Source organism: Lepidothrix coronata, unplaced genomic scaffold (assembly GCF_001604755.1).
Source record: "Lepidothrix coronata isolate B3197 unplaced genomic scaffold, Lepidothrix_coronata-1.0 Scaffold20, whole genome shotgun sequence".
In the NCBI taxonomy this organism is placed as follows: Eukaryota; Metazoa; Chordata; class Aves; order Passeriformes; family Pipridae; genus Lepidothrix; species Lepidothrix coronata.
Window position 1 is genome coordinate 2,587,847 of NW_016690200.1, and position 20,234 is coordinate 2,608,080.

Sequence of the window (20,234 nt, forward strand, 5' to 3'; positions counted from 1 at the left end):
TTGTTGAGCATTTGCACTTAGTCGGGAAGAGCTCTCTGATGGTTAAATGACCATGGGATTTGGGCAGGAGTGGGTGTTCAAATATTGTTTGTTGAGAGCCTTTTGGCTTGGCATACGAGGTGCTGCTGAGTGGTTTTCTATGTGCATAGCACTGCAGTGGTTGCCTTAGTCATTTGTTTTAAGTGTTGTTCTACACATCTTCACTCTGCAAAATTTGAACCTAATTGAGACTTGCACATCTCTCATAGATTTGTCTTGACTAGAATTTGCGGTCCTGTTTTAAAACTACTTAATTGATTGTCAGGGAACTACCGTAATAATAAATGTCTGTAGACATGCCCAAAATGCCTGCTATGGGATTTATGTCAGTGGTTTACCCTATGGCCCAACCTAGCAATTAACCTGCAGACTCCAATTAAGGCAAACCCACCAAGGTCTCAGGCAGAGCCTGCTGCTGGGATGTGCAAAAGGAGAAATGCTGTGGGAAGATTTTTACAACTGAAACAGGATCACCTCTCTACAAGCCACCATACAGACTGTCACAGAGAGAAGAACAAAACCCAGGGTGTCCTGGAATGTCCACGGGCTCCTTGAGTCTTTACAGATGTTAGGATATCTGGTCTACAGCTGTAGAAGCCAAGACTACCTGTCTGCCTGGCTACCAGCCCCATGGGGGAAGCCAGTGGGCTGGGAAATTTGGAGGTCTGGAAGAGGTGTCTCTCTCTGCAGCTCCAGGACAGCCACAGTTTTGGGGAGGATACTGGAAAGGGTACAAGAAGGCAGAAAAAAACTTCTACTGAAAAGTAAGCCAATAAACATGAATTCTTTGGCACTCCTCGGTGTCCTGTCTGGCCTTCTTGGCTGTGTATTTCTACAATTTTAAAAGTTAATAGCAGCAGTGCCTTCCTTCCCAAGCCTTTGAGGGTTTTTTTTTCTCATGTGCACGCAATTCCTTGTGTGTGTTTAAAAGTGGGAAGGGAGGCATTTGGGGTTTGTAGGAGAAAATCCCACGGTTTCATTTCATCTGTGAGAATCTGCTTCCCATTTCATGAGCCTTCCCTGCTCTCTGCTGTGCAGTGATGCTGCTCCGGCTGGCCAGTGTGGCTACTGGAGGTTGCAGGGAGAAGAATGAGCAAGATGATTGTGCCTGGTCCCGTGGAGGGTTTTGTGCAGCAGGACAAATTCAAATTGGAGTCTTATCAGTGAAGATGTTGTGCAAAGACCAGGTCACTGGGCAAGAGGCTAAGAACAACCTGTGATGCTAAGAAAGCAAATCATTATTTCTTGCAGCAGTTCCTAAGGCACTAAATAAAGAAGTTTTATTACAGCCGAAAAATCACTTTCTCTTCTCTTCCCCTTGGTTTTTTTCTGTATATGAACATGTCCATGGGACTGTGCTCAATGACATATGACATTGTGGCTTTTGTGTCCAGTCATTGGTAGGAAGTTCTTCAGCATAACCATCTGGGAGAGTTTCTCTCCAATTTTGATAATAGAGGGAAAAGTTAACTGGGCTGCCATAAAACAAATAAAGAGAGGAGAAAAAGGAAACCCCAGTGCCTTTTGTTAAGGAGGAACAGATGTACAGCCATAGCAGCCTGCCAGCTAGGTCAGGTCATATCAAATATTGTGGTTGTTTTCTTGTAGCCTGATCCTCCTTTTGAACTCTCTTTCAGCAATGAAGTTGTAAGGAATGAATTAAAGAAGCTGCCAGCCCTTCCGACGCCGGCGCTGAAGGAGCATCCTTCCCTCGCTTACTGGTAACGTATCTCTCTGCTCAGCAGCTTTGCACTGTCTTGTGAAGGACGTGGCTCTGGCAGTAAGTGCTCCGAGAGTGGAAGTGGGATGCAGGGATTCCTGCCTTCTAGCTCTGGGTTTGCCACCGACTCACTGCATGAGTTAACACAAGTGGAACTACCCTGCTGGGCCTCAGTTTCCCTGTCTGCCCCGTGTCTGGGTCAGAAAATTCGCTGTAAACATGCAAGTGTCCTGATGAAATCAAGAGGCCTAATGTGCCATTTACTTCCTTGCGCTTTGTATCTGTGAAAGAGTTTTCCTGGCTGGAAATGTCATGTTTTGCACTGCTCTGTGTTATTTTGAGTGATTCAGTTTCATCTTGCAAATCTTCTCTGTGTGGCATAGATGAACTATAAGGGATATATTTTCTCCTTTTATATGAACTAGGTGATGTTTGGAGGTGGATGCTTGTTTGCTCTGTCTTTATCGCACTAAAAATTAAATTCGGGATAGGAACAGGGTCACAATTAAATTTTATGTGCCCCACACATAGATTCTTTGTGCCACCCTGCAATCCCTTTTATCTGTGCAAATAGGAAAGTATTTGGGGAAAGATTGTTCATTAAAAGGGAGATGCTTTCACTTGATTTTCTGCTTGCTGCTCTTTCATGTTTGCCTTTAAAGCATTGGGCTGCAAGCCTGGGGGTTGGAGAGAACTCCTTTATCTGCTACTCTCTTAATTTCTCCATTTTAGTAAATCTGAGGATGGCAGGGAGGAAACAAATCAGTTTGTAGGATATGATCTCAGTTCTTCCCTTTGCCAAGAAGGTCATCCACTTCTCCTTGCATGGCTACAATACTGGAATTAGCTGTAGCTCATGCCAAGCCATAGGCCAGCTGGTCTGTGAGGTCTCACTTTCTGAGAACATCAGAGCATCAGAAGAGATTTGGAGTCCCCAGTTGAAATCAGGATCACTAACACAAAAGCTGAGGATCATCACAGTGTCCTGGTGTTTCTCTCTAAGAACAAAATCAGTCTTTGTGAAAAATTATAAGTGTAAGCTGCAGTTTCATTGAAGAAGAATGGTCTTCCTCTTTGGAGCATCTCTTTTCTTTTTCCAAAAACTAATCCACACACTCAAAGCAGTACATTTCCAGCCAGTTGGTGGCCTGGCTGACTGATAGACTGAGAGCTCAAGCTAAAAGGCATCATGAGAGGAATGGTGGGAACAAGTAGGCAGTGACAGGGAAGGCAAATCTGACTCTTCAGCAGCAACATGGCCTGAGCTCTTATTAAAGTGACCACATAGCAAAAAGGGTTGTGTAAAATCTTCATGCTCAGAATGTATTTGCAGTTATACACAGGGTACAACACTTCTTACAGCTGTACTTAATTTGGGGGGGGCTCTGTGACTGAGAATAAGTCACAGGTTGGGAAGATGGTGTTGCCAATGGGGCAATAAAATCAGAGGCTACAGTCCTGTGACTCCCTTGTGATTTCATGCCAGTAGCCAGGTCTCAGAGATCTCTTGTACATTAGTAGTTCATTATTTTTTAATGGTGGCTTTTTCCTAAACACCCTCTGAAACACTGAATGCTCTCAAGAAGAGTCTGTTGGCGAATCAGACAAAAAGCCTCTAAAATACAGATCAAACTTCAGTGATCTAAGGGAGGAGATTTTTAAAACTGTGTTCTCTGACATTTCTGCATCTCATGCAGGTTATCATAATGGATACAGATTTCATCCTGTCCTTTTCTGTGTGCAGTCAGTTTTATGCTGCAGTACTTCAGCATTAGCACAAACAGTAACAAGTGAATCTCCCAACTCTGGAAAGAAACTTTTAAAACATTAGAGGTGGGATGGGTAACGGCTCTAGTTAGTTTAAAACAAACAAACAAAAGAACTTTGTACTATATTTTTATCAGCTGAAATGGATTAAGAGATAATAAAATGGATAATCAAACAAATACTATGATATCTTTGAAAAGATGCTATAATAGGTCTGCATGAAATGATATAACATTTCCATCACAGACCATGAAAAAGCCTCACCATTGCTCCTACCAAATGTATTAAGATCTGTGGGATGAGTCCTGGCTTCTTAGATCAGCACAGTTTGTGCCTCTGACTCCACCTTCATGGAGTCTCCTGGTTCCATACCCTTGCTTCAGGTCTTTCTCTTCACTGTATTGTCTTCCTGTTTATGGACTTCACAACAAAGTGGAAGGTTTTAATTTTTATATCATCAAGTTGCTGTTTCCAGCTTTCTGCAGGTTCAGAATAATCAGTTCCACATCTTGTTCTCAAGCATCTATTGGCATCACTGATTACTGGTGAAATAAAAAAGGGGATTCTTGGTGGGTTTGTTTGTGTTTCTTTTTCTTCTAAATGAAAGCTGAACTTCTGGCCTTCCCACACAATCCAGGAGTGGGTCTCCTGACTTTTGATTTCTCTTGCCCATTCACGGAAACAACAGACAGTATTTATTATTTTAGACACAAAACTAGTCACAGAGGCTGGAGATAACCTTTAGAAAATGTGTTAACTCACATTGCTCCTTTCCAGCCACTGTCATTGCATTTTATCTCAGTTCAGATACTCCCTAGCAAACCATCCCAGTACTGGGTTGTCAGTAAGAAAGCCAGGAGGAGATGCAACTGCACAAAAATGGTTGCTAAAATGGGATTTTCAACAGATCAGGGTAAGATAGACTTCTCCCAAGTTCACAGAGATTTCGAATGTGAACTTGTTTTTAGCAACCTAAAGCACCAGTGTTGCCAGAAAACCCACCTCTGAAAATATCAGCTGAATAGTGATTTTCTGTAGTTCAACACAGACTTGAGGCTCTGGTCCTGCTCCTGGTCCCTTGGCCAAAGAGATGCTGGTTGCTTCAGTGGGACAGTGTATGACTGCAAATAAATACATTAGTAAATTCAGGAATATAATCAAAATGGACAAATCAGGTTAGAAACAGAATAACACTAAGGAACAGCAATGAGTGGACAGCTATTTAAAATAGCTCAGTGTGCTGGGAAGAGAGGGAGGGAACAATTACCTTTTAAAATCTGGATTTGATGATGAGAAACTCAGAGCCTGCATCTGCATGCAAGTTGTCTGCTGTCCAGTTCTGTAAGCTGCTGGGGCAGGAGGGATTTCTCGGCAGTTCTAAAGATCTTTATCTGAGTTGTCTGCTGTAGGATATCATCCACATTTCTGCAGCTTTGGGGGGAAAGTTTTATGAGCTGGCAAACAGACGATAGTGCTCCAGCAGACCCCTGTCTCCACATTAGTTAAACATCCTCTGCCAGCCCTGCACTGTGAATGAGTTTCTGTGTCACCAACACAGCAACAAGGCAGAGCAGGGGGAGAGGAGACGTCAGCTGGTGGTCCCAGCAGTGTCCCAGCACTCTCCCAGCTGTCAGTAGCAGCATGGCAGCTGCCTTGAATGAACAGCTGAAATGACAGGGGAGCATATTTGTAGGCTCTGCTAATGCTCCTTTTGACCCCTGAATGATGTTGCTTGTTTTCCCTGGCACATGCTGGGCTTAGCCCTCTGTCCCAGAGCAGGAGGCAGAGAGTGACTTCTGTGCTGGATGACCTTCTGTCACACAGCCGAGGTGGGATTGACCTGACTGTGAACGTTTTTTCGATGTGGATCTCACTGTCTGAGCTGGGTGCCCTCAGCTCCCTTTGCTGCCAGTGGAGAGAAGCAACAGTAACGTCCTCCCAAGGAAGCCATCCAAAATAAATTGGATGAATCATGCTCTGGAGTACCTGTTTCTTTCCCCAAAGTGCGACTAGCCCAGTGCTGCAGAAAAGGGAAAGACAGCAGATCCCTCTCAATATTCATGGCTTGATTGATAATTCAGGCTTTACTTTTTTTTCCAAAAGAAAGAAGAAACAAGGATTATAGTTTTCTGGGACTTAACGTCTGTACACCTCAAAACATTATACAAAGGGAGATCATCAGTATCCTAAGAGAGCAATGGAGGCATTTGTTTAGGAGAACTGGATAGAGCCTGAACTATCCCACATTTCTAGCATGGGCTACAAACATAACTTTATTCATTCTGCTGTTCAGGAAGGCTCCCTGACATCTGATCTGTCCTTTTGAAGGAAATGGTCCATCGATTGGCTTCCCTACCCAAGGGGTATGGTCTGGGAACATATCAATTATTTTATAATAATCATTTGTAAGAAAGCAGAGCACATCCGGAATCACACTGTAGGTACATGTATCCTTTCCTTGAATGGCAGCAATCCGAGAGCTTGATCTGTGCAATAAACTGCACAAAAGTAGAAACCAAAGCTGAGCGTTTTCCACTGGAGAAACTCCGTTGTTTTCTAAGTCACTCCTGGTTCGTTCCTGTCTGAGGCACAGGAATGGCATCCACATGTAATCATGATTTTAAGAGGTAATTTCAAAGGGCTGTAAGCCCTCTCTGTCTATCTTTTTTATTAAGAATGATGTTTTTTGGAGATCTTCCAGTACTGAACACTCATGTAATTCAGTTATTGCTCCAAAAGTAATCCTGTTTATGATAATCATGGCAGGAGACCTGGGCTCTGCCTCTATGTGCACGCCCATAACATCTGTGGTACTTGCTTGGATCAGTGCACTGAATATGGTTTCATAGCTGTAGAATTTACAGCTTACAGATCATTTTCTAAGCATCAAATTTATTCTGAGGGATTTATTGTGAGAGCTGGACGATTGCTTTACCCATGTAATTTGTCACTGGCTCAGTCAGCACCCTGTACCTGCTATGGCCTGCTGGTGGCACTTTGCTTCACCTTGCCCCAAAAAGAGCCCTTTTATTTTTGCAGGAGGAGTGGGGGAAGTCACTCGGTGAGTGAGTAAGGAAAGCAGTTACTCCAGACAAATGACAGGCTTGTGGGGGAACAACTGGTCCTGCCAACAATCCAACAGACTATCTCTGTTGCTCTGTGCTGCCTATGTTGGTGTTTCTGGTTCTCTCCCTTTCTCTCTGCATTACCAGGGGTGCACAGTCCTCAGCTCCCCCACGTCCCTTCTTTCTGAAAGATGTTTTGGCTCTGGAGATTCTGACTATCTTTCTAAAAGAAATTCTGTCCTCTCTGGAACAGGGATACACATGGGGAAGGCAGCAATGAAAAGATGCAGTCATGTTAGCTGGGCTAGTGAAACACTTTGCAATTTTCCACAAAAGTCCCCATGGGCATCTCTAAGCAGTTGGGATGAGGTCATCTACCAGACCATCCCACACCACTGTGCTCCTTCACGCTGTCTAGCAATGCAAATAGCTTCAGTTCTGCCTGGGGAAGGATTACTGCATGGTGGACAGCCTTGGTTGCTTTTAAATGCCCCATTAGGGGCTCCCACTGGACCAAGGAAATGCAGGGAGGGAGGAATGCCAGTGCACATTGCCTTGAACCACACACAGCATGATGGCATGGGACAGACACTCCGTACTGCGGAAGCTTATATGGGGCTGGGTGGGGAGGGCACAAAGGTGGCATAGAGTTTATATTTCCCTCCTCTTGAGCTGGTAAGGTCTGTGCAGTATCTCCAGGGGACTCAACAGATTTCCTGTCCTCGGTGTTACAACATAAAGAGCAAGAAATTCGGTTTAGACTTGAGTACTCTGTCCTGCCAGCGTAACAGAGCTGGTCCTGTGGGCATTACATTGGATCCTTGGCTTATACTTTGCCAGGCTGTGACTTTGCTAGCACAGCTGATTGTATGCATCAAATAGCTCTGGTTCTATGCTCTCCTGCTTCCCATTCACTGGAGAAGAAAGAATGAAATTCTTCAATCTGTCATTTGGGTCATGCTGATCTCTCTTGGATGCTCCATCTCTACTGTGTATCGGTACATGCTCGGGACCGTTCTCTAACACAGAGGCCCACTGGTGGGGAACTGCCTCTGTGTTTCACTGTGGAACACATTCAGACATGGCTTATGTCTTCTCTAAGGCATGAAATGGTCTTAGTCTCGTTGTTGGGAATGGGGCCTGGCTCATGCCAACTCCCAGTGCACAGCCAGGAGTTGCCTGGGAGAATGCAAGTTAGTAAAACCAAAAAGTAAGCAAAGGCACATCGGTACTTTAACAGTAAAGTGACCCGAGTTTGAGTGCCTTGGAAACATCCCCTGCCACTGTTTAACCTGCTGATATAGATGTTGCCTCTGTGTACACTAGGAATTCAACTCCCTGCTGAGAGAGATTGCTCCAGAGTACTTCCACTAGTGCTCCTGCACATGGTTTTGTGCAGTTGCAGGGAGGAGTAATCTGTGAGTCTTAGGGCTGTTACTGACCACCAATTTCTGAACAGTTTTGCCCATCTTTCAGAGGACATGATGGGCTTGAAAAGAAGTTGCACCAGCCAGGTCATAGTAGAGCTTGAGCAGCTTTATCACCAATCTGTTTGCCCACAATGTAATATCATGGATATTGTTTATAGATAAGGAAAGGATTGCAGAGAGAGGAAAGTCTGTACAAGTAGGTACCATGTCTGTGAGGAAAAAAGATTCTTTCAGAAAACCAACTCTTAGAAAACCATTTCTATTCTCAGTCTGTGACTCCTGCTTGTTTACCCCTAGGCACTAAATCCCCTCATCCAGTGGGTATGCTTGGCATCTTTTGATTCCCTCAGTCAGTAGCTGTGTTAACAGAAGTATCTTTTCACCTTCTGGTGAGACTCTTGGTCACTATAATGCCAATATATAAAACATCCAATTCTTTCCTTTCCAGTGAGGATCGAGTCATTGAACATTACAAGAAACTAAATGGTCAGACAAGAGGTCAAGCAATTGTGAAGTAAGTGAAATAAGTGTGATTTCTTTGTGACCTTTTTTTTATTAGAAAACATTTATACAGGACTGTATAAATAATATAAATAAATATAAATATAACATGTAACTATGTTTTCCATCTCATGTTGCTTCATTTTTAAGTATTATGCACTTAACTATTTACTTATCAAAGCATTTTTTTTTCAGAGCATCCTCTCAGCTTCTCACACATGTTATTCTCTTCTGTGTTGTTTTGCAGTTACATGAGCATTGTAGAATCCCTCCCAACATATGGAGTGCATTATTATGCAGTAAAGGTACGTGCTACAAGAAGGGTTCACTGAATTAAACTGTTGTTGGAGAGGGAGGGAGAGAGGTACAAACTGCCATCCTGCTTTCAGAATACAATACACTGCTACTAAAGTCTTGTTTCACTTCCTGTGGTAGGATAAACTTATTTCAACTGTGTGTGCATGTTTAGTAAATACAGCTCCAAAGAGGAAAATCCTGCTTTTGCAGATAAAACTCTTGCAGCTCTATTGTGCTGGAGTGTTCAGTGCACAAGCAGTAGCAAGCTCTGGTGATGCCAATGAACCCCCACCAAAGAGACGAGCCAGACCCATCTCTGGCAGATATGATGCTTCACTCCTTTTTGTAGTTCCAGGAAGTCAGGCTTTTCCCAGCCAGCAGATCCATGAGCAACTAAGTAGGGCCAGACATGATCTGCATACTGCAGCTCCCCTCACATGAGATACATGAGGGGATTCCACACAGGTATTCATGAAATCCCTCATTTCTTTAGTCTAAAGATTTATCACCAAAACTTGCAGCCTCAGATTATTATTATGACTTCCTTGCCTGACCAGCTGCCTCGGGGTTGTTATTTTTTTTTAAGTAGAGGAATCAATAAATATATAAAGAAAGCTAGATACACACTCCCCAGAGCATATTCCCTCGTTTATCACCCACTGAAGTTTTGATGTGTTTCATCATTATCTCTGTGTACAGGTCATATGGGTTTTCATGCATCTGTAATGTCTTGCACACATGAGGTACCATAAAAACACAAATATCCAACTGTACCTGTCCCCGGAGATGAGTTTCTAGTCTATTCCTGCTAATGCATACACAAAATAAGGTGTATTATTTTGCAAAAAGCATTAGCCTCATCCTTTCCCAGAGGATAGGATCCCTCCAGCGCCCTTTGCATCCAGATCTCTTGGACTACTCTAGATCAAGAAAAATCTTCTGGATTGGGCTTGTTATTCAATCCTGCAAACACTGGAGAGCTATTCCAGTGAGCTCCCTATGATCAGTAAGCAGCAGTGAGTAGCAATGAGGCAGCAAATATTGCACATAATAGGTTTTGCTTCTGCCTGATGTGGGGGTTTTGGTTTTGCTACGTTTTACCCTGCCACTCTCTATCACATTAACAGAGCAGATGTAATTTCATTGAGGACTCCAGCTCAGTAAATTGCAGAGGCTGGGATCAGATATCAGCCATTACTCCATAAGGCCATTTTATTGCACACTCAGACACAAAGCAGTTGGGTCCAAGCCTGTCAGACCTTATCACTTCGTAGCTCTCAGATCCCATTACTACTGCATTTTCAAGACTAATGCTAAAATCCCTCCACATAATTCAAGTCAGCTGGGTGATTCGCTTTCCTTTCTCTCCAGTCTGAGTGTTCAGACTGTATAATTTACAGGGCAGAGAAAGAAGATGCACCACTGCACAAAGGACTCATGTCAAACCTCCTCAGCTCCCCTGACAGTATTTTGAGTAACTTGATCACATGTGATGTATTTTAAATGGTTTTATTTGTCGTGGCCAAAAGTGAAACAGATCTCTCCTAAACACCATGGAGCTTAGTGACTTGAGGGAATTCAGCAAGGGGAAATTTAACAGCACCCATTCAAAGATATTGCTTAGAAATAAATATTCGTCTTGAACAACAACCTAGGAAATCTCCAACATTTCCCCATCCTATTCAATATAACTCCCTCTGTTTTCTCTTCCAGGACAAGCAGGGAATTCCATGGTGGTTAGGACTTAGCTACAAGGGGATTTTTCAATATGACTACCATGACAAAGTGAAACCAAGAAAGGTAAGTTGTTTACTTTTCTATCAATGTCTGGGCTTGCCACACATGTTATAGCTCGAGTCAAGGGTGTGATGTACACCAAATGCTGGCACTGATTCATGTGATTTTGAAGGACATTCACTTTCTCCCAAACTTGTCTGAACGTCTGCAAAGAATTAATGGACAAAAGTAGCTCATAATTTATTGAATGTTGTGGGTTTGGGGGGAAATAAGCATCACTTAATCTTGCAACTTATGCTCCTTTTTCTGTGTGGTTCATAAAACATAATGGGAACTGAAGGACTGATCCTCTCAGATGCTGGAGGCCTTCTATTCTCTGGCTATGGCAGGATTGGGGGTGCTCAGCCAGCTCTTGATACTGTACTGCCAAGCCATAAATGATCTGAGAGAGAGAGAGTACGAGAGACAAGAAAGCTGCTTCCATTTATTACAAAAAGAAAACTGCATGGTTTTCTCAGGACTAGCATTACATTTGAAAAGCAACAACTTTACTAACTGAAGAGTTAGTGTTAGACTAGGAAGTAAAGTCAACTTTCTTCACATTCCTGAAAAAAAAGGCATTAAAAAGTTTGTGTCCCCTATCTGATTTATTTAGGAACTTTACTTTGAAGCAGTTTACAAATCAAGGCATGGCACACATAGATCTGGTCACAAAAGCTAGAGCTTGGTCAGTGAGGACTACCCATTCCGGTCTCTTTGTTAGTATTTTTAGTGGGGCATTCAATGCATTTGAAAACCAGGATTTGTCTCAGTCCTTCCAAATTGCCTGTGAAAAATCCAGCTAGTCAATGTCCTCTTGATTTGGGACGGTTTGATTCCCCGAGCTTATCCTATGAAGTGGACCCATGTGTTCTGATTTTCCTACCTAAGATGTCATCTAATATGGAAAAGCTCATCCCTGAGCACAGGCCCTGCAGGTGGGCATGCACAGCCTGTTAACAACAGTATCTGTTGTGCTGGAAACCCATGGAGACAGCAGCGGACAAGGTTTCGGGCTTCCTAGCAGGCTGCAGAACTGGATTACTTGAAGCAACTAGGCAGCTCTGCTGTGGATACAAAAGCTTCCACAGTGAATTAATGTACTGGATTTCTCTTCACACTGTCTCTGTGCCAAGGTCCCCTCCCCTTCTTTCCCCTTTCACTGCATTGAAGTTAGATATTGCCTTAGTAGAGAATATCTTCTATTAAAATGGACTATAATCAAGGTTTTGTAGAAACCTGAACTGCTAAGGAGGCAGCAAGAGGTAACAGGTGGATCAATTAGCCTTTTATTTGCTGAAGGCTATTAATGGAGCTTTTTATTCACTGAAGGAAAGCATAAGAGGAGGTCTTCACAGAGTATCTGTGCTCTAAAAGACACATCTCTTTGGGATCAATCATTACCTGCAGGGCAAGCCATACTCACACGTGATAGCTTAAAACATGCCTAGGCTAGGTGTTTGCACCTACATATCTCCAGTAGTGCCAACACTCCAGGAAAGTCATGTCCTTTAAAGATGCCTTCAGAAGTCAGTCTTAGGAATGGAAACATTTCTTTGGAAGAAAACAGTGCTCTGCCATGACAGGACTCAGCCATTCAAAAGCTATAGCAATTATTGTCAACCCTTTTTTCAGCTTTCTCCTCTTTCCTCAGCTGCTCAGGGTGATCTGGTCTGTAGCGTTGGTTTTAGAGCTTGATAACATGTTGGCCAGCCTCTCTGTGTCCCCACTAAACTACCTCCAGTGCTCACATTGTCCGTCGAAGCAGGACCTTTAGGCATCTCCAATCCTTTTTCTGCAAGTGTAACCCTAAAAAATAAGGTTTCCAATTTTGTCTGTATTAGGAAATATTTTTTTCTCAGAAAATTATGTATGAAATCCAGGAGACCCAAAACAATGGTGCTGCCTTATGTACAAACCACGAAGAACTTCTGTGGCCTAGCAGAAGTGGTCATAAATCTAGGAGGGAAGGTTGGGTGGGAAAGGAGAGTAGGAATTTCCGGGCTAGAATTTGTCCATTACCACAGTCCAGAGACCACAGCAGTGAAAAGACAGCCTAGATGAGCATTTCTCTTGTTATATGATGCTTGCAAACCCCATCTGTTGGCAGGGCTGTTCCAAAGTGAACAGCCTAAATCAGGGACAGGACTTGGACGGAGTGGCTGAGGCTTTGTTACTTCTCCATGGAGAGATTTTACCTGCTCTGGAGCAAGTAAAAAGACTTCTTACCCTACACAGGTGGTAAAACCCCTCTGGCAAGAGCAGCTCAACTGCCTCAGCAAGGCACAGTGTTTAATCCTCTGCTAATTAGATTGCAAAATTGCACTTGATAACCCTGGTATCTGGGAGCAGCTCACCATAGTATCTGATTCATTTCACTACAACAGCATGGGCTGGTTCGAGTCTTTGCCGTGCAAAAGGGAGGGGTAAACCTGACTGAACTTTCTGCAAGGTAAAATTAGAGGGGGAGGGGGAAAGAGATTCTGTCTTTTCTGATCTCTATTATTTTGTTCATGCACACTGTCGATGCCAGAAACAAATTGAAAAATTACAATGGAAAAATACATCTCCCTGGAAGAAACTCAAGCAGCAAATTGTAGCAAGAAACCAGCTGAAACCAAGACATTTATATTAAATGCCTATAAAAAACTTGCTTGTCTTATAAGAGAGATTGTAATGTTTTTCTATATGTCATTCCAGATAGATTTCCATGCTTATTGTGTTTGCGAGTAAAACTGTAACCCACACTAAGCAGCTGAACCTATCTTGGGCGATCCTATTAGCAGTCACTCAAAAGCATGTTTTTAATAAATTGCTGGAGTAAATCAGCCATGTGTCTCTAGAAAACTAACCAGGTTTGTCATCAAGTTGGATGAGGCTGGAGAGGAGAATTGAGGCTGATGCAGGGCCAGAACCTGATCCTGCCTGTGCTATTCTCACTCAGGCTTAAGTCCTCCAGAATCATGGGGGATGCAGCTGAGATGGATATCTAGCACCTAGTCCTAGGTGGTTCAGATGGGAATGCAGGACTATTAAACTGGAATGCAGTTGTACCTGGGCTGCAGAGACTAATGTGTCTCCATGCTTCTATTTTTATGTTCCTTCCTGCCTATGCTTGAATTCTGCAAAAGCCCTGAAGCCACGCAAAGCCATCACTTGGAGGCTTATCCTTTTTCTTCTGTATGTTCAGGACTAGCTCACAGGCTCAACAAGCCCTGCCAAACACTTCCTCTTGAATGCTGCCTGTTTAAATGGGGATTTCGTTCTTATCAGTTCAGTTTTAGATATTAAATAATTACAGAAGTTTTGGTATACTTCACAAAATCCATCGCTCCAGCTGAACAAGAGGAAGGGAGTAGCAAGTGTGGAAAGATGGCTGCTGTCCTGCCAACCATATACTGAGGCATTCTGGACATTTGGTAGTGGCTTTGTGGAACCAATGTCATTTGTGTGGCAGCAGTGAGCAGCATCCAGGGTGGGCAGAATCCATCTCCCTCTGTGTAAACTTAGCTTCGACAAACCCTTCCCTATTAAGAGAACAGCCTTCAGGCCCAGTGTGCCTCGAAAAAGGAAAAAAAAAAAAAAAAGAAGTCATTNAAAAAAAAAAAAAAAAGAAGTCATTGTCCTCCCAGGCTCTGCCCATCTTGGGTCAGCACCATCCAGTATTCATGATAAACCAAAGCAAATTCTTTGGAACCTGGTCTTCAGGCAGGATGTGCCAGTACCACTCTCCTACAAGATGCTGAGGCTGTGGTGACCAAGATGCTGAGGCTGTGGTGACCGGGTCGTTTTCAGAGGAGGGTCATTAGAGGGTTTTTCTCTTGAATTGCAGAGCGATTACAAAGAGAGCACAAGGCACTGCAGCCCCCCATGTGACCATTTGTCTGTGAGTGGTGTGTGTCCATTTTAACCAGCAGGCAGGGGTGTAGCTAAACTCCATCCCCAGAGACTTGTACGTGAAGGAGGAGCGGTGTAGCCTGGAGCTGTGAGATCTGCACACCCAAGTAGTAGCACTAGGCATATCTCTGTTGTTCTAGTGAGATATTCCCATTGATTTAAGAGCCCAAAGGCATTTCTTAGTGCATACAGCCTAACAGTTAGTAAACAATTAACTCCAAGCTGAAGAGTGAATGATTAACAAAGTCAGCCAAAGGACTTCCATATGGCCAATAAACAGGCAGAGAAAATGTTTAACTTATCACAAAAATAGTGACCTTAAAGGAGAGTCTGGGAGTGTTTAGTTGCTTTGTAAGAAATATCTCTGTACAGTGTTATTCCATTTTCTTCTGTAGAAAGCTAGTGACAACGAAACCTAAGGTGAGCCTTTTTTCTCAGGCTCATAAACATTATCACCGCTCAGATTCTCTGATTGAAGAGAACCCAAAGGGAATAAAGACTTTTTGGAAAAAAATGTGAGGCATCCCAAATGTCAGACATGAATGTAGCTTGACAAAAATTTTCCCTGTGACAAACATCAGTTTCTGCCATTTCCTCCCGGCATTTCTCTGGGATGAAACGAAGCATGCTATGAAAATGCTCTGTCCCTTGCCATAAACTCTCCACAACATTCTGTGGATTCTCATTACAGAAAAATTTAATCTGTAGTTTGTAGTGTTTTTGTTGAATCCAAAGCAAAGATTGACTTCCAATTTAAACATGCAAAAACAAGAGCTGAGTTGGACCCATCCTACCAAGCAATGCAAAGTCAAGTCAAGTCAGTAGCTTTAAGTGTTTGATCAAAGAGAAATCACCTGCTTGTCAAAAGCATGAGCAAAGTAATCAGCACATTAACTGTGTCCAGAAAGTGAAAGATTGCTGTCTGATGCCACTTGGCCTTTTCCAAACAAGAGACAGAGTGAACTTTCCCAATTCCAGAGGCAAAATGGGATATTTACACAGGAGGAGCAATAGCCTAATTAAGAGCTGCTTTATGGCAGAACAAATAGATCCTCTCTGCTTTAGGGCATAATGAAGCACTGTCAAGCCAGTAATTGCATTGATAGAGTGGTTAAACTTGTGCTTCCTGTGGTGAAGGAATGACAGACCAGTAACTTAAAAAAGCATAAAGTAGGGATTGATGTGAAAGGTACAGAAAGTAGTGAATGATGGGGAGGAGGAAGCTGACAAGTTGGTCTCTGTGCTGACTGATCACAGAACACCGGGACACTCGGAAAGGCAAAAGAAACATGAAATTCAAAACAGTTACAGGGAACCCAATTCACTTGCACAGCTCCTTGCCACATGGTACAGTAGAGGCCAAGAGTTTAGAAGGGTTAAAGAGAGGACTAAAAGTGTGTCCCTCCATCCAGAGTTTTAACATTGACTCAGGTATTTTCAAAGAGGATTTTGGGAGTGGTTATAAACCCTTATGTTCAAGGAGGGTGTTTGATTTGGTAGCAAGTTGGTTTCTGTTGTCAGAGATATGGAGCATGTGTATCACTCCTCTCCCTGGCATGCTGCTGAGCTGCAGGGTGTATTCAGAAAGGGCTGGACTTTCTCTAGGGCATCCAAAATCAGGTGGGATCAGAGAATGTACTGGACTAGTGTCTCATTGGGCTCCTCTTGGAATGTCATCATTTCCTAAGACCCTTGCAAACATCTTTGCATTGCAGACAGGGATAAAACATTTCAAATTTACAAATGATACAAAAAAAGCAGAAACCATTTCCAGGAAATAATGGTTTAAAAGCTAGTGGAGTCTCAGTGGCATTGCTGTAATAAATTATTCACTGTGATTAGCGGACTGTTAAGGACTACCTGCTGACTCCTTCTGCTCTGAGCTTTTATTTCTCTTCCCGTTGCTGATCCTTCATGCTTTTTGGATTATGGACTTGGCTGTAAACTGAACCAGTCTTCAGGTCATGGCGGGTTCAACTCATTTTATAGTGCAGTAATTCAGTCTTGGTTTAGTATTTTGAAATGTGGAGCACGGGAGGAGGGAGACATACACAAAGCAAAGTTCCTTACCATGCTGTTTCTTCTCATGGAAAGAGATTGCTCACCCAATTTCCTTACTTATCGAAATGTAAGACCCACACGTGCAACTGCTGAAGAGCAGCCACAGTTTAAGACCTTCCCTGCTAAAATCTCTTATTCACTCTCTGTTACACAGGGACCATGTTCTCACCAGCACCTTTTTTGCTACCGCTTGCCCTCAGTTTGGGGTGTTTACCATCCAGCACCAGGTACTTCCCTATTCAACATCCTTCATTCCATGCCTTACCATTGCACTTCACTGTGCCAAAAAGCTGCCAAACACACCGGGAGATGAATAAATCGTATCAGAGCACACTAGGCTGGAAAGCAGGATTTTGTCCCTCATACTGAGTATTTCCACAGGATTTGGCTGGACATGACACTGGGCTGTGATTCAGTGTACATTTCTTTTGGCAGCAATATCAGCCGAAGTGGCCTTCACCACCCTCCTCCCCCATCGCAATCCTGCCACCACTGCTCACTTCCTCCCCTGGGCCCCTTCCTCAGTCATCCTGGTATCAGTGTGCAACTGGGAAGGAAACTGCTCCAGAGAAGGAATCAGACTGGCTCAGCGGAACTCGGCCAAAAAAAACTGGTCACTCTTAACCTTGATCTTTTCCCAATCCCATTCACCATCTGACCCACAATCCATATCCTACAGCCTTGCTGTAGGAGCTGGATATAGATGCAGACTGGATAAATCACAGCAGCCAAAGAAACTGCCATTAACTTACACAATAACTTTGTGGAGCAAGACAAAAGCTTCATAGCTCAAAACAAGTTGGAAGGAGTTCAGCTGCATGGAATTTGGCATGAAGTAACAGTTAGGTATAGGCCATCATCACCACTTTTTCTCCTTCTCATAAAAGCTGATGAAAATTTGCTTCAGTGTCTCTCCCAAACAGGGCTGATTTCAGACGACAGATTGTCTAGGTAAAACAATTTTTAAAATCATACAATAGTCATGTTCAGTTTCCGTTATGTAGATAAATAAATAGTTTGATCAACTTGCAAACCCTAATACAAAGTCTAAGGCACTACTGCTTTATCAGGAGAACAGCACTATCCTGGTGGTTTGGTGTGCTGTGGTGATACCATCAGACGTACAGTCCCCAGGGTTTTCTGTGAGAATTTACATTCAGAAAGGCTACAGCATGACATCCCATCCCATGATCCAGCCAAGTCAAGCTCATGGTTATCATTAAATATAGGGGTAGTCCCATCAAAGTAAAACTCCTTTGCTCTAAGTGCTTTGTTGTATTCAGGTCTTAAATAGTAATTCTCTATAAAAGCAGCAGCCAAGTCTTAAATGATTCTGCAGCGCACAGCAGGAACTTCAACAAGATGCAAAGACAAATTACTCCGACAGCACAAAGTGAAACAAATTGGACCTCAGAGCCCCGGAGTTAGGGTGGAGATCTGGAGTGAGATTGAAACCTCCTTGAGCACTTATACTTGGCTCTGAAGTGGTGGCAAGCTCCTCCATGCCCCCACCCTGCTCAGATGCTGTCTCTTGGCTCACCAGGACTCCCGACTCCAAAGGTCTGGGCACTTTTATCACCACATGAAGCCAGGCAGGGGCCCCGTTACTCAGTGCCTGTGGATAAGAGGCACCTTTAGGCAGTGGCCTGGGCAGGAGGCTCAGGATGTCAGGCACTGCAGCCCATCTCCATCTCCATGGGATCGCTGCTGCTGTGGCACCACATAAACAGACACCCCGGATCACAGGAGGGTTTTTAGTCACACAACCTAATTCATAATGTGCATTGCCATAGCAGTGTGGGATAGAAATGGTGGTCCCTGTATTTTGGTTCCAAGACAGAGGTAGTACGTAGCCATGCCACTAGAAAAGACATAAGGATCCTTAGAAAAGAGGGTAACAGCAATGGTTTGTGGGCGGCATAAATCCTTCTAGGGTGCCACAGCTGATTCACAGGCTACAGACCAGGCATCCTTTATTTAATACATAGTATATTGTGCCAGAAAGGAGACCTCTTCAATGCAGAAAGATCCAGTCACTTTGCTTGCAGAGAATAAAAGGGAGAAAATTTAACTTACAACAATCAGGAAAAAAAGGTTCTCTGTAGACCTATTGATTTAGACACACACAGCGTGGTGACAGCAATGCAATATCTAACAGTATCTAGCAGATATATATGTGCAGTGAAGGTGGATATATATATTTGGTTGAATATAAAGCCAAAGTCCCAGTCTGTGTACAGTTATAGACACAAATATCAAGTTGCATTATGTAGACAAATAATGCTTTGTCCAAATAGCAGCTCTTCCCTCTGTGATCTGATGCTCTGCTGCCTCTCTGAGCCAATAAACCACTTTGAAATTTAATAGGGAATTGTGTCTCCATAATGAAAATGAATGCAGAGTGGTGATTATATAGACCTAGACGCAATTTGTGTTTGGTCAAGCCAGAATTGTTTGCTGAGGTGGTGTGATCCCATAAGAACAGCACACAGCAAAAGGGATCTCAAATTGGACCAGAAATTGTTTGTCTGTTTGGCAAAAAAAGAGTCCTGAAGCCTGAGGCAAAGAAGTAATTAGATACTGAGCTGGGATTGCTGACAGACCACTGAAAGTCCCACTTAGCCAAACCATTCTCTCATTCCATGGGGGAAGGGAGGATGGCAAGCCTCTGGGAAGATCATTGGTGGGGTTGTTTCCCACATCAAATCACACAGGAAACCTTTTATTTTTTTGTTTTGGGAAGTGAAAGGAAAAAAAATGCCCCAAACTAATAAAAACACAGGAATGAATGGAAGTGTGGCAGGATGGAGAGCTAAGTTATGGTGCAGCAGCATCCCCACCTCATGACCCAGGGGCACCCTCAGCAATGGGTCACACTAATTCACAGGTGACAGCCCACGGAAATCTCTTGGTAAATCTGTTCTGAAACAAGAGCTCATTTGTTTGAGCTAAGATGGTGCTGTTCTGCCTGGACCAAATCCTTCCTCGTTCTCTCTAACTAGTTTGACAGAGGTATGATTGATGGGAGCAGGGTTGGCTTGAGGCAGAACACAAATCCATGCCCGGAAACCATGGCCCCACTGAAGTCACTGGGACAAAACGGCCATTGACTTCGCTGGAGCTGTGATTTCCATGGAGTTTAAGGCCAAAAAGGGACCGCTCACAACCTCCACCCTGACCTCTCGCATAACTCAACTCCTAGAAGTTTGCTTGCTTGTTTGTTCAGGGGAGGGAATTACATTTCCAAGGAGGAAATTTTTTTTTGTTATGTTTGGTTTGTCTTTAAACTGCAAGACAAAAGGCTTGGGAGTTTGTAGCTGCACTCATGCAAACTGTGTGAAAATACTGTCATTGTTTTAGTTCCACTGTTTAGTACCAGTTTTAGTATCAGGATGTCATCAAGTGCTGGCTCCTGCCCGTGGTGTAGGCAAGGGGACGGGTTGCATTTGGGCTGTTAGAAATGTGCCACATTATTTCCCTCCCTTTTCTACAAGACATTCAGAGCATCCAGTTCAGGTGGTAGTCTGTGCATTTGGAGGGATGATTGTTCCTTCTGCATAGTGTGATTTAACAAGGCATTAATCATCTAAGAAGTGGCAAGACTTGAAGGACTGGGAGATGCCATATAGGTCAGCAAGTCCAACAGCAATTACAGTTGGTCATTTATCAGATGTTTAGAAT

The 20,234-nt window shown here is 43.4% G+C and overlaps 1 protein-coding gene across 1 annotated transcript in view; it reads left to right on the forward strand.

The window, feature by feature from the left end:
• FRMD4A (FERM domain containing 4A) overlaps window positions 1-20,234 on the forward strand; it is a 180,466-nt gene that overhangs the window by 114,114 nt on the left and 46,118 nt on the right. Inside the window, exons 8-11 of the mRNA XM_017807716.1 lie at window positions 1,677-1,760; window positions 8,470-8,535; window positions 8,770-8,827; window positions 10,533-10,619. Of these exons, the coding sequence (XP_017663205.1) occupies window positions 1,677-1,760; window positions 8,470-8,535; window positions 8,770-8,827; window positions 10,533-10,619 (295 nt within the window). The remainder of the gene's footprint in view (window positions 1-1,676; window positions 1,761-8,469; window positions 8,536-8,769; window positions 8,828-10,532; window positions 10,620-20,234) is intronic.